The sequence below is a fragment of the Polyodon spathula genome, unplaced genomic scaffold (genome assembly GCF_017654505.1).
Source record: "Polyodon spathula isolate WHYD16114869_AA unplaced genomic scaffold, ASM1765450v1 scaffolds_633, whole genome shotgun sequence".
Classification (NCBI taxonomy): Eukaryota; Metazoa; Chordata; class Actinopteri; order Acipenseriformes; family Polyodontidae; genus Polyodon; species Polyodon spathula.
This window is the reverse complement of record NW_024472122.1, coordinates 317,457-332,031: the sequence shown is the minus strand read 5'-3', so window position 1 is coordinate 332,031 and position 14,575 is coordinate 317,457. Positions and strand designations below refer to the sequence as shown.

The window sequence follows — 14,575 nt, the reverse complement described above, 5'->3', positions numbered from 1 at the left end:
TTTCAACTTCTGCATGTTTAAAGTAGAGAGAGCTTACAGAATAACACCAGTCAATCTTTCCCAATATTTGAAGGTTGCAGGAAATAACACAAAAGTCCCAGAGAGAGAGAGAGAGAGAGAGAGAGAGAGAGAGAGAGAGAGAGATTGAGACTTTTGGGAGTTTGGGTTCTATTATACCTGCTAGAAGCAACTCATCTGCTTATGTGACCTCATGTTTACTGTAAATGTATATAGAAATGTAAACTACAAATTGGGCAAGAGTCACTGCAATTGTTTTATATACCTGACCTATCTCCTTTGCATTTCACTAACTCGCAATGCAAGCTACAGTGCTCTTTAAATATCTGCCACCTAGTTCATTAGAGGTCATTTAAATGCATCTTATTTCAATTGGGAGTCAGTAGAATCACAACTTGTTGTGGGTGTTTCTGGAACCAGGAGGTGTAATTGTGCACCTGTGTTAACCCAAAACTGCTAGCAACTTGAGGAACTGTTTTCAGATTGTCCTGTGATATGCATGAATGAGTACCTGGTTGAAGTAATCATGAAACTCCCATTCCAAAACCCTGTGTGAGATGTTGTGTTAGGGATTATTGGCATACCTAATAATAATAATAGACAAATATACACTGAACAATTGCTCAACAGTGCATGTGTTCATTGTTGTATTTCACAAACATATTGCACAAATGTTATTTATAGTAAAATTCCTCTCCTGTAATTAAAAATGAGTTAAACAGCATGTCTGATGAGGTGAGGAGTTAGACTACTCATTAGAAACACCTGCCATATGACTGTTAATAAGACCATAGGCAGCCAGGACAGCATTGGTTCTGAAACATCTGTAATGTACAGTGTAGAGATAGAGAAGCACCTGCCAACTGAGCACCACCTATCTCCCAACTTGAAACAGTGAAATGTGACTTCAACATTGCAGAATATATATGGGGAATTTTATTACCTTGAACCACCTCACACAACATTAACATGTATATTGTGTTCCAATACCACACAGAAATCTGTACTTTTCAAATAAACTGTGGGCAGCAGCAATACTCAGTAATGAAGAGACAGATGGAACAGATGGAAAGGTCTCTCTATTACTGTATAGGAAAAACACTTTCATGTAGAGGCTAGTATCTCAGGTTTGGCTAACGGTTCAGGAAAATACTGAACGATTAGTAGCCAAAACAAAACGTGTTAAACGTTACACGCAGCATCCTCTCTAGTTTCCAGCAAAGTTCCTTCTGATCTGTTGTTGATGTGTGTCAGCCAGCCAATGCCAAGCTGCGGAGTGCTTGAAACCGGTTGTCTTGAGAGCAAAAAGCAGACAGCCGGAGAGGCAGAGGGAGATAAAATTCCGCAATGCTGCCACTGGCACAGCAGCACGCAGGCTGAGTACTTCAGCAGAACCATAGCCCTCTGACACAGAGGTGGGGTCTGATCTGAAAACGGAATAAACACCAGCAGCCTGGCATTCCTACAGCCATGACATAACATAACCGGCTGATCCACTGTACATAAAACACATTCTACAATGCAGTACTTATTATAGCACGGCTATGCTACAGCATACTGTATTCCACACCGCATTACAGAGCACGCTAAGAAGCAACCAAGCAGTGACATAGCCGGCAACTGTTTGCTTTCCCCTGTTTAAGTACAGGACACGAATTTTACATACAAAATAGTTGTCTGTTACTTACGGTAGTTATTTCGTGTAAGCTTGAGAACTATATGCTGTCCAAAATTATATAATAGCATACCAGGTACGCATCTGCTGCAACAAGATTCGCTATACACGTACAGCACGGAGATCACCTGAATATTTTATTTTTAAAGCGACGCACCAAGTTGGTTTACCCGGTAAAGCACGAGATCCACGGCAGTAAAGGGAATTAAAAGCAACCGAACTTCAACCGGAACTTGAAATTAGACATCGTTTACTGGCTGTTGGTTCAAAGGAAACAAATATGGAATTGCTCGTTTGTTTTCATGCATGGCATATTCTACATGCATGGAATCACATATTACATAATTACTAGGCAAATCCTACCCAAAACAATGATACGACCGCCCTATAATGAGCTAATTACAGACCAAGGCTAGTCGTATATAAGTCATTTAAAATGTGAAACGTGTTACCTGTTAATGTTGAATGCGGCGTACCGAATTCCTGCTTATTATATTTCAATGTAAGTTATCCCTTTAAGAAGTGGACCCACTCTGCGGATCTAACCAGCGCTGGCTCCTCCTCCCCATACACGTCACTTGCGGGGCTGTCGTTCCCAGCACAGCGAGTCTGTGAAGGCTGACCCCGCCCCCTCACGGACGGGGTTGGTGCAGACAGGTAGAGTGGAGGTGTTTGTGAAGCTGCAAAAGCGGGCGTTGTTCTCAGCGCCAGGTTAATTGTTAACCGTTTACTGCCCGCAGGTGTGTTTTTGCGTGCATTCGTGTAAGCCTCAGTGAGCGACAGCCTAAACAGTAACGCGACTGCCTCGTTTGCGCGTTGAATAGACGGATATGACTTTTTATATTGTTTAGCAGGGCTATTTTAAATGTGGTTTACCAGTATAATCATCCACAGTGCATTCAAAGTGTCAGCGCGGGAGCATCATGTATAAATGCGAAATGATATCGCCATTAGTATTACTTTAGCAGCACAGTGTGTTTAGCAGTACGGGTTGATTACACTGTCCCTTGACCTTGGTAATGGTTTAATTATCCACAGGCATTCTTTCACATCCCTAATCTTTGACTCGTTGACCTTTACGCCTCCCATCTAAGCCTTGTTAGTCTTCAGTAAGTAAACCGCTTGATGCAGCTTTAACCAGGGCTTCAAAATATATTCTCCCTTCTTACTAGCTCTTACCGTTCCTGTATTGCATCGCATGCTAGAATTGGATGACCTTTGTAGCTAATCAAATTAAAATCTGTTACATTTTAACTGTGACTTCCATTGACTGTTTTGATAAAGAGCTTTGTGCATATTTTTTTTATATTGCACTGAATTGATATTGTATTTTTTGTCATGTTGGTACAACAGTGCTTGCAGAATCCAGGATCAGGTTTTTTTTTTTTTTTTTTTGGAGTGAGATCCAGTCCTTGAAGGGAAAAATCCATGGCAGGTTTTGAGCAAAGACTGACCTGAACAGAATGACCAGGCCGTTGTGTGATAAGGATGAGCAAGGACATGAGAACTCAGCCTGACTGCACTGGAAGACAAACAGCAGGCAAAGTGCTGTGAACTGAAGAAACAACAGCAGGGCGGGGTTATAGTGCGGTTTAAAGGCCACACGATCTTATTGTACTGCGACTAAAGATGACCCACTAATAAATCCGAACAAGACTGATGTGCAATGTGCAACACAAGACTCAAGAGTAAGATATCTGCTGCCACTGCATTTGTCAGCACTGCAAGGCATCGATCCACGTCTCCGATATAAATTATATGAGTAACGCAGCTAAATATAGCCATCACTGGCCATTACAGTAGTAAGCTCAAACTCCCAACTGCCTGACAGCATCAAAACCACCTACAAGGGCTCTGAAACAGGAACCCTTAAGGGTGATGGGCATGTGGTGTCTCCCTGTTAAAAAGGAGACACGGTTTTATAGTTTAACTGTTAAGAAATGCAATTGCAGCGCTGTGTTTGCTTTCTGAACCCTTGCGGGAGTAGCATATATTATTTACCTTTGCACCATGCAGACACAGGCAGTGACTCATGCCGGATGTATTATTGTTTTACCAGATCTAAGTACATTTTAACTGCGTTTATCTCAGGCGTGCTTTAGGGGGAATTGTAAATAATTTAAAAGTTTATTTGTACGAATCAAATAGAGTTTGAGACTTTTCTTGGCTCCTGTTGCTCACTTCACTAACAATTGATTCGAATTATGAATTCAAAACAGACCAAACAAAACATTCTTTAAACGAGATTAACAATATACAGTATATTGTGCAATATATTTCCTTACCATATGTTGTTTCTAATGAGCCCCTGTATTGCACAGTCTACCCTGTAATCAGTGTGGTACAGTCTGTTAAATGACAGACAGTTTGGGCAGGTCTAGCGTGGTAGTGCTGGGAGTTTTGAGCCCCTGTTTGCAGAGGCACATTTGCAGAGGCATGCCCATTTTTCAGTCTCGAAATCCTGGGATTGACTGCAGAAGAATCTCTGGATTTTGGGGAGTAACACATTTGCGTTGCCTTTTTAGACTAATGCAATTTAGAGTCACTCAAGTGTGAAGCTGCCATATCAAGCGTGTGAGTTTCAGTATGGTAGGCGAATGATGTGCTTTTGAGGCCTGTTGCTCTCAAATTGAGCTGCGTCTTCTGTTTGCCCTTGATTCGTCTAACATTCCAACACAGCCAGACGTTGCGTTTTCAGAACCGTCCTTCTACCTTTGTGTGATTTTTAGCAGTCATTCTGAGGGGTTCTTCTTGCAATTTCGCAGATACTGTGTTTCGTTCATGAGCTATGATGCGGTGCATTGAGCTTCAGGGGCAGCTCCTGAGCTATAGCTGCTTTATTCTCGTTCACCGGAGACATGCTTAACACAGGCTAGATCAACCAAAGGGGTCTGTGTGATTGTGAGAGCCAGCGCCATCGAGTCTGCAGAGACTCTTCTGATCTATCCCGTGTTACATGTGTCTGAAGTGAAAGACAATCTGGCAGGCAGAGCTGGAGAGCTACACCCTGAGCTCAGGTCAAAGTGCTTTAAACGTAAGCTAGAGCAAAAAACTGAAAACCGGTGTTTGAGTATTCACAGCAAGAGCCACTCAGAACGATTGCAGAAATGTGAAATGTAATTTGAAGCTATTCAGACAACTGTGATCCCTCTGAACAAGATTAGGATGACGTCTGTTCCTATTTTGCCTTTTCGGATATGTAGCGCATCTCGGGCTCCCCTCCCACAGGGCGCAGTGGTGATGTAATCACTGAGCCTGATCCTGGGATTTGTATGATTAGATTCCGGAGTCCTGGGATCACAGGTGACCTCTGGGACAGTAAACCCAGATGAGTCAGAGAACAGGGCCCTTATTCTGCCTTTATTAATGCAGCTAGAAAATTGGGCACAAGCAAAAGCATGCCAGTAGCATTTTACGAAATATTACAAGAATCCCATTGCAAGTTCATATGCACCCTCAGATAGAAACACGCATCAATGTGGGAGCGTGGCTCTTGGTCAGGCAACAAGCACATTTAACAACAGCTCAGCTGCAGACTGCACAGCTGCCTCTTCCAGCTTGGTGACGCACCCTATTCATGGAGCCAGATGTGCAAAGCACTGCAAGACATGTTCTAACATCCAGCAGCAGAAGTGGCTACTTGACCTCGATCTAATGGAACAGCTGTGGAACGCTGCAGGGCTGGAGGACAGATACTCAGAAACAGCACAAGCATTCTGCTGCTGGCAATCAGTGGACTGGTTTCAGTGCACGAATCCTATGGCACACTACCATTGGAATTGTGTATTGTTGCTTTGCATCATAATATTGCAATGCCAGATTGAGATGTCATGTGTCTGGCAAGCTGCTGCTGCTTGTGACAGAGTGGAAGCAAGGGCAGATCGGGAGACTGTCAGGAACGGCATCAAATCCTCCATTTAATCACAGCGAAATGCACAGAACGCTTTCATTGTGGAGCAGTTAATACAGAGAGATGTCAAAGAGCAACACAGGATGAACATCAAATATTCTTCAGTATGAAAGAGTGTGCATCTGGAAATGCCTGTATAAAGACATGTGTCTGTAGAGGTTTATGGAAGACAAATAGAGGACATGTGACTGGGGCAGAACCTGAATGAGCGGACGTCCAACAAGCCCAAGGGAAATGGGATTCCTGCAAGTCAGATAGTGGAAAGAGAGACCATGAAGAGTCTTGTAGACCAAGATCAAAATGATGAAGCGAGGACAGAAATGAACAGGGAGCCACTGCAGTGCCGCCCCCAACTTCACTGTGCAGTGAGGCAGACTGTGGGCGCCAGTCTACCAGAGGCAGTGTGTGGCCTAGTAGTCAGAGCTTAGAATCTGAAATTGGAAGATGCCACATTGCATTCTGGGAGCCTTCAGGGCAAGCAATGTCCCATTTATGTACTGCCAAGATGAATATCAGCATACAAACAGCATTTGACAATGTGGCAACGCAGTTTCACTGCCTTTAGTAAAATATTTATGGAAGCTTGCTTGGAGCCAAACATGTTTTACATTTATTTGTTTTTGATTCCATTCCATCGCCGCTAAAGACGGATATCTGTTAAGTTAAGGGAAGCCAGGTTTATTAGTAAAGGGAACCTCTGGAGGGCGTCAGAATACGAATGAATGTCTGCTCATTGCTTATTTCACTCCAGCATTGCCAAGCCTGTCGATCATCAGAGGAGCGTATGGCTGGTTAGTGATAAGAAAGGAGACGTACAGAATCACACTCACAAGGAGACATGATCTAGAAAGTACTGCACTTCTTTCAAAACTGCACATGAGTCCTACTGCACATATCAAATAGAAGCACATTACTGGTGACAGCAATGGAATTATTTCATTAGCTGTAATTATTAACACATTAGCTAGTTAATTATTAACACATTGCGTACATAATTAGTGGGGTCTGTTAAATGCCTTATAATATGTTTATAAGCGATCGGTGGCTATCTCTTGCACTCTTTGTATGACAGATCCTGACACAGCAGAGTGCTCCCCACTTAATTAGAGGTAACCCACTGAGCACTAGACACGCATTCACCACTGTAGGTGTAATAGCAACACATATTCACCAAACTGAGCAGAGACAACAGAGGGGCTGTCTTAGAACCTGATGCATGGATCATTAGCTTGATCTCTTCAGTTCAACTGCTCTGGCTGACTGGACCCTGAAGGAAATGTAACCGCCGCGCTGGCGTGAAGGAGGGATTCCCGGGAACTGCTAAAGCTGTTTATCTGAGCGCCGGGGCTGGACAGATACACCCAGTCTAGATTAACTTCCCCAAGAGGCACGGCAGCAGATAAGAAAAGAGAGCGCTCCCGAACTAAAAAGCAACAACTTCCTTTAAAAAAAAAGGCGGCTTTTTGTTTCACAAAAGGCTGGCGAGGAATCAAATGTGACATTGTTATAATTTGAATAGATTCAAAACAGAACTGCAACCTTCCCCCCTTTTTTTAAAGGGCAGCACAGTTACGGAGTTACATTGACTTTTGCAGATTATGTAGTTCACAGTGAGCTGTGTTTAAGCAGAAATACTGCCAGAAAACAAAAATAAAAAACGAACACATGGAAAATGTGTGTTGCATTTTTAATGAGATCTAGGCGTTTGTAACGTAACACTGTACACTTATTTATTTATTTATGTTGAAATCACCAAAAATCGTTTTTTTTTTTTTTAATATACCTTTGCCAGTTGATACCCTTTAAACTTTGTAGTGTTCTTTTGACCGATATTTTATTCTATATTTCACGGAACATGTGAATAAAAGAAAAAAGGATCAGATGAAATAAAACATGTTAAAAAAAGCAGGAAACAAACCAGGTTATATAAAAATATAGAATTTTATTGGAAACCGACTGAAGTGCAACAAATATTTACTCAAGTGTATTGCAACCTACATAAACAGCAAGCAGTTTCTGTAAAAGCAGGAGGGTTACAGAACAACATGCCTACGTCAGAAGTGTATAGAGATGGTATAAATTACAATACAGAACTGTACAGCCTATTTACACAATGCATTTACAAAGGTCACGTGTCAGAGTCGCATTTGATTGCTGTGCAGCTTACTTTTTAAATAGCGCGTACAGCAACCTGCCAAAACAAATCATTCTATCTTAACAAAGCCTCACTTTTCACATGTGTTGTTTTAGATCTCTTGAAGGTCTTCTAAGCCCCTTGTGTACTGAACAGTTTCCCAGAGTGAGAAGAGAAACATTAATCTTTTAGAATTGCGATACGGCTATTAGGTGTATTGCTTGCATACCAGTTTTTTTTTTTTTTTTTAATTGATTGATCAAATATTGCACTATATTTCATCTAAAGCAATCCACACTTCACCAAGACAATCCACTGCAGACAATCTCTGCAAAAAACTATTTGTTTTCTGTTTAGGATTTCTTAAAAAAAAAAAAAAAAAAAAAAAAGAGCTTTAATGGCTGCAGCCTCTTAAAAACCACATCAAATATAACCACGAAAAAAATGGAGTGAAAAGTTTTGTTTGAAAGAAAAAAAAAAACACACACACACACACACACACACACACACACACACATAAATTTTACAGCTAAAGCAAGGTTAGCTTTTGTCATTTAAAACAGGCACCGCAGTGGTCTACTGTTGAGAAACACTGCCATTCACTCTAGTGGTGGCACTCGACTTCACTACGGCGACTCAAACCAAATGCTAAGGGCAGGCTTACAGCACAAGAGGATACAGACTTTCTCATGCCTTGCCGATGCACCTATATGTGGCCACTAGAGGTCGCTGTGGGCTATGCTGTTTAGAAGTTAACCAGGCTGTTATTGTAACACATGTGGGGTTGTTTGTCTTGTTTAATAGTGAGTGCTAGCAAATTAGCAGCTTGCACATCAGTGGCACTTGACTGCAATCAAACCCTTGTGGGTCTCGTTATCTCTACTAGAAAATGCGGATCAGTTTCTAGGGGTCTAACAGTTATAATAAGTGCCTCATTATTCAGAAATCTTGTTTTACGCGGTCCCCCACCTACTTCATCTACACTGGCATCTTCCTAAGCAGTGTTTTACATATTCAAGCTCGTTTTGCTACATCAGTGGTAACACAGTGTGAAAAGGAAAAAAGCCCAGTCAATATTTACCAGGTACCCAAATAAGGGGCTCTTGGGGGTCAACATCCACCCACCCAAGTCCATTGATTTCTTTCAGAGCTGCCAACAGTCCATATTTAAAAAGGAGGGGCATTAAAAATGGGAGTGTTAACTTTAAAGATGCTCAACTAATCGGGGTAAACCAGGGCTGGGACCGTCCCACAGGGAAATGGTTCTAGTTGAAACGGCTGGCATGTCGGGGAAGGATTTCAGTGTTCGCTCAGTTCTCGTAGTCTCCGATCATCCTGCGGTGGTGGGTGGACAGGAAGATGTCGTTGTCGCGGGGGCAGTCGTGGTGGCAGGAGCAGGTCCTGATGAACATCATCTTCTTGAGGAAGGTGTCCCCTTCGGGGCACATGAACTCCACCTCGATGGTGCCCGTGGTGTGGGGCGTGCAGCAGCGCCCGTCCGTGCACACCCCGCAGAACTTGGGCTTGTACACCTGCGTACTGGTGCAGCCAGACAGCTCGAACCGCATGGCCTTCTGGGACTTCGGAGTGCGCACACACTTCTTTCCCTTCTGTCAGGTGGGACAAAGAGGGGAGTATTAGTCTGGTTCCTGAAGCGTATATATTTTTACAAGAGAAATATCAGACCCTGTAGGTATATTGAATCAACCATAAGTTTAGAATCATAGAATACAGAAAGATCACAAAGTCTCTAGACCAAACAGCAGTCAAATAGTTTCTTTCAGAATCACTGCTAGGTATATTTAATGAATGTTTTGTTACTGCATGCATTGTAAGGCCCTATTCAGAAACATTATTTTAATTAGTAGTTTTTAATGAAAAAAATAAAGCACAGCATTTTTTTTTTTTTAAATAGTATGCAGGGAAATCGGCGATCATGTTTCCAAAGCGTTTCCTCTGGTTGTTAACTCCTATTTTTTGAACAGCAAAGGGGGGGCTGACCTTGATGCTCTTCTCCTGGGGGGCGTCGCAGGGGCGGATCATGCACACGCGACTCTGCTTCTCCAGCTGGCACTGCTCGTTGTCGTTGGTTACGCGCTCGGAGATGCCCATGCCGCAGCTCTTGGAGCACTCGCTCCACTCCGTCGTCTGGACGATGCAGTTATCCCGCGGGCTCTCCAGCTCCTGCCCGTAGGCTGGCACCTCGCGATACACTGAACCAGAGAGAGAGAGGGAACCAGCGTTAGGGAACACCCACAACTGCAAATACTCAATCACACGTTAAACTACAAGATCAGGGAGGTTAGGCAGGCCTGCATGATGAAGGCATTAGCTGAAACGTTCTTCAGGGTTTACTCCTGTTTTTTTTTAAAGGAGAATTGTCCATGTTAAACTCTTAGGAACAACTTGGTATGGGTTGAGAACATCATAGTTATTTTGACCAATCCACTGAACCCCTATTGTTTAGATTCACTTTGTATCCTTTTCTGTCTGATTGCTCCTCAATGGAACTCTTTCCTTACATCCAAGTACATCTGGTACACCAGGGTGTAACCATTAACTTGTCCCCCTGCAACACCGCCTGCAAGAAGTACATCAGCAAGAAATACCACAAAGATCTTGGGGATATGTTAATGGTTGCACTTTGGCAAACCAGGTGCATAAGGACAAATATATTAGTTAAGATCTGATCTCAACAAGACCTCGATTTATATGATTTACTAGTTCATTTTTGTAAAATGATCAGCTGTTTTTTTTTTACTAATTACTGACTGGAATTAAATTGAAAAAAAAAAAAACTCTTTGTTAATGTATTTACAAGATTAATTTGCTTGACCTTAAATTCATTTTTTCACACTCCACAAATCATCTCTGTGGTGAGAAATCCTGAAACCTCATTTGAAATTCAAAAATTATGCTTTATAATTTATTTATACTATCAGGGGCTGATTTAAATTCTTAGAGATGCAGCCAAAAATATTCAACCGTCTTTAAGGAGTAAAAATATCTGCTCACTGCCATTAACTCAGGCCGCTAGGGTTGAACTTTTAAACAGTAAACTCTCTGGCTTACTTTTTCTATTAAGTTTAATAATTTGTAGCCTCTTAATTCAATGTACACTAATTGAATATCGTGTGTGACATTCATTGTAAAATTTGAAAGAAGAAAGTGAAATAGAATGATGACAATAATAATATCTTAATTTCACCAAACACTGAATATTTCAATCTGTTGAAAGCAGATCTACAGCTTGTAATTGGAAAATCTATTGAAACGCAGCTGTGAATGTGACTGAAGTCTTCTGTTGCTCCACACATACCTGCCATGGCTGCCTGGAAGGGATCACCCCCCTGGTCCTGGCTGCACACCCAGTCCTCACAGCACTTGCCTGGGATCTTGACCCGGCGCGGGGAGGGGCAGTCGGGAGAGGGCAGACGGACCGCGTTGCTGCAGGTGGGCACGCAGCCGATCTCCCCGTTCATGCAGATGCACTGGTGCTTGCAGCTGGGCTGGAAAGTCTCGCCGCTACGGTAGATCACCCCTCCCAGGTCACATGTGGCTCCTTCACGGGCTGGACAGAGAGCACAGTGGTCAGCCTCCATCTCGCTCGCAGGGAGCAGTGTAGCGAGAGGGACGGACGTGTGTGTGGATGAAAGAGACAGTATTTAGCCGCTCACCCATGCAGATGCCAGTCTCAGTGTCACTCAAGATGCTGTAGTCACAGTACAGCTCCTTGTGGTGGTCACAGGGCTCCAGGCTGGAGCAGGGATCCCCCGCTTGCCTGGCACACACCTTACAGCAGCCACACCCGTCCAGGACCAGACTGGTGCCCAGCGGGCAGAGGGGAGCTTCTGAGGGGCAGTCACAGGGCAGCAAGCAATCGTCGCCTTCCACCTGGCAAGGAAGAACAGCGTGACAGGGGTTACTGGAAAGCAGGGAGACTGGAGCTACTTGGAAACCATTTTATTACTTGTGAACACCAACAGAATTGAAATCCTGTAGTATTATAACAGAAGGGTCTTTACTGTAGAATAATATAAGGTCATGACTTATAGCTGTTTGTATTAGTGTTGGTGTGCAATTGCTTTTTTTCTTGTATCTTTGTATTGTTCCGATTAGCAGAATTGGTATCTTTATATTGTTCCCCAATATGCTGCATGTGGAACTCTGCTTTAGCAGCGTGAGTTGAATACAAGACGATGCAAGAAAAAAAAAAGTTCTTTGTTGTAATATCGCTTAATACCACTAGATGGGGGTATTGTATTACATTTACTACTCTATGGCGGTGTCTATCCATAAAGAAAAACTATGGACTTTGTACTACACGTGTAGTAACTAGAAGTCACGCTTTGTTTTAAACGACCAGAACCTCAATAACACCAGCAGTGGTGAATTATGGAGATATATGTTTCTGTTGACATAGAAATGTACACCATATCTTCAATATAATATCTTCATATATATATCACTGTAGTCACAACAGCTACTTCAAGTTTTAGCCAAGTGTGTTCTCTGAGCTGTTTACTGTGAAAGACGATGCTGTTGCCGCTAACTGCTGTCAATCTTTAGGGAAAAGTTGGCATGGTAATGTTAGGAGAAGCCAGATCAACAAAACAAAGCTGGGAGCATCCTGGTCTCACGACACTAAGGGCTGGGCCATTAATTCATTCCTATTTTCAAGTTATTTTGCAAAGCATGTATGTTTAGAGTGCCCCAGTGACTTCGTATCAGCCCAAGAACATACCATAGGCATACTAAAACCGTTCAAGCTTTGCCAATAGTGCTGTCTGTTCGTTTCATTGCAATTCTAAATAAAATAATTCATCCTTGTTTTCTCCGTGTTACATTACAAGAGCTGAGCAGCAGAATCTTATCAAAATGAGTGTCAGTCCCGTCTAAAGAGAGACCGAGATCCTCGCGTTTCAGATGACGTAATCATGTAAACAGTACCAATGCCAAGTGTCTGGATAGTAGAGTATTACACTACAGCAGGCAAGCTTTCAAGAGAATGAGTACAATTCAAGACAACACCTGTAAAACTCAGCTCTTCCCTTCTGGACAATACAGCACTCTGCCTTTAATGCACTTTAACTTGCACTGATCTGCTCCCTATTTTACTGTATTTAATCCTGCACTGAACCCAATCCGTAGTATCTTGTATTTCACTTGCACTCGTATTTAACCCTGATGTAACTCTCAACACTGTTATCTGCTCTTGAACTGCCCTGATACCAAATCGTACGGCGTTTGCTCTTATTAGGACTGAAGTGATTGTATTTTGTATCTTGCTCTTAATTGTACTGTAATTCTTGATATGTATTTTATTTTATACTTATATATATATATATATATGGTATAGTTGCAATATATAATATATATATATATATATATATATATATATATATATATATATATATATATATATATATATTATATACTATAATATATATATATTATATATAAATATCGCATTATAGTATTAATTTTTCAGCATTAATAAAGTCATGTTAATTTGCATGTTTATGTTTAAAATAACATATAGGTTGTACTTTTTCTATGTAAAAAAAGAAAAATAAAAGCGTACTAATGCATTTACTAATGTTATTGTCAAACTAAATAAAACGATCACAACCACACGATTTAACTACAAAAAACCATTATTTAAAAAAAAAAAAAAAAAAAAAAAAGCATACACAAAAACACTACTTTAGATGTAGGAGACCAGGTTTTAATTAATGCGTAGGATTATTACTATTCCCTGCAATACTTACCATGCAGACAGCCAGTAGAATAAGGCACGCTTCAATGATCATTTTCACAAACATCTCGAGTTTGATCGTTACTCCAGCTGAATTCTAAGCGTTGAGTTGGGATGGGCTGGGCTGGGCTTGGTTAGGTCGCTGTTTGTAGCTTCAGCTTCGCTCTCTCCTCTTTGTTTTGCTCTCAGACTTGTTTGAAAGCGGAGTAAGTTTCTTCCCTGTTTAAATACTTTCCAAAGGGGTGTTGCCCAGGAAATGAGTGACACGCCTGGCAGCCCAAATGCTGAAAAGTATTCAAATACCATAGGACTTTTTCAATTCCTGTGGGGCTGGCGGTTTATAAAATCTGGGACTGATTTACATTCCCCTTTTCAGAAACACATATCTGACCGCCAGTTGTTTTTACATTTTTTTCTCCAACTTTTTTTTTTGTTTTTGAAAGTGTCCAGACTAGAAAGTAAGTGGAAGAATTTCAATTATTTTATTGATCTCCACTGCCACCGGCGGCAGAGTGTATCCAAGTTTGTGCGCGTTTTAACGCACGGGTTTGCTACAATAACACTGAAAAACATGAGAACATTTCAGGGTGTGTGATTCACCATTATGCAAAAACAATATGCACAGTACCTTGCATGCATTATATGTAAAATCCAAAGCCTGGAGCAAGCCAAAGAGACACTCTCTCTGTCTACTGCTTCAAATGAATGAATACATTTATAAAAGCCGAAGTGAGATGAGCGGTTCAGTATTATTAAACGGGATACTGAAGAGGATATTTTAGGTTGTATATAACTAAAGCGATAACGTGTTGGTTCTGCAATAGTTTAGTAACGCGGAGGCGATTTACCACTAACTAAAAATAAACTGCAATGTACTGCAGTATTAATATAGCAAACTGCGATGTACAAAGAGGACTGTGATTGTTTTTGAAGTAACATATACTCTGGCCACCCTGCAGTAACTATGCCAAGTATACTTTTGCAAGAGGTGCACTTGGATATGTTTTGGAGAATTGAAGAATTCATTCCCCTTAAGTCTTTATTCGCTCTGCCAGCAGGATCCTTGCTTGTCTCCTGCGT

At 41.7% G+C, this 14,575-nt stretch overlaps 2 protein-coding genes across 4 annotated transcripts in view; both read right to left on the bottom strand.

Annotated features, from left to right (window-relative positions):
- LOC121308287 (protein 4.1-like) overlaps positions 1-2,255 on the bottom strand; it is a 53,305-nt gene extending 51,050 nt beyond the window's left edge. For 2 of the 3 annotated variants that reach the window (XM_041240587.1, XM_041240586.1), the window contains exon 1: positions 2,146-2,255. Coding sequence is in view for 1 of the 3 variants with exons in the window: in XM_041240581.1 (XP_041096515.1) it covers positions 1,707-1,764 (58 nt within the window). In the remaining 2 variants the exon portion in view is untranslated. Of the gene's footprint in view, positions 1-1,706; positions 1,864-2,145 lie in introns of those variants that run through there. The other variant, XM_041240581.1, reaches the window with a different exon arrangement.
- Positions 2,256-7,525: 5,270 nt separating this feature from the next.
- Positions 7,526-13,707, bottom strand: ccn2b (cellular communication network factor 2b). Its single transcript, XM_041240637.1, has 5 exons — positions 13,509-13,707; positions 11,415-11,631; positions 11,057-11,308; positions 9,739-9,950; positions 7,526-9,347 (listed from the first exon to the last, which is right to left on the bottom strand). Exons 1-5 carry the CDS (start codon positions 13,560-13,562, stop codon positions 9,048-9,050), a joined length of 1,035 nt encoding a protein of 344 aa, XP_041096571.1. The 5' UTR covers positions 13,563-13,707; the 3' UTR covers positions 7,526-9,047.
- Positions 13,708-14,575: the final 868 nt, after the last annotated feature.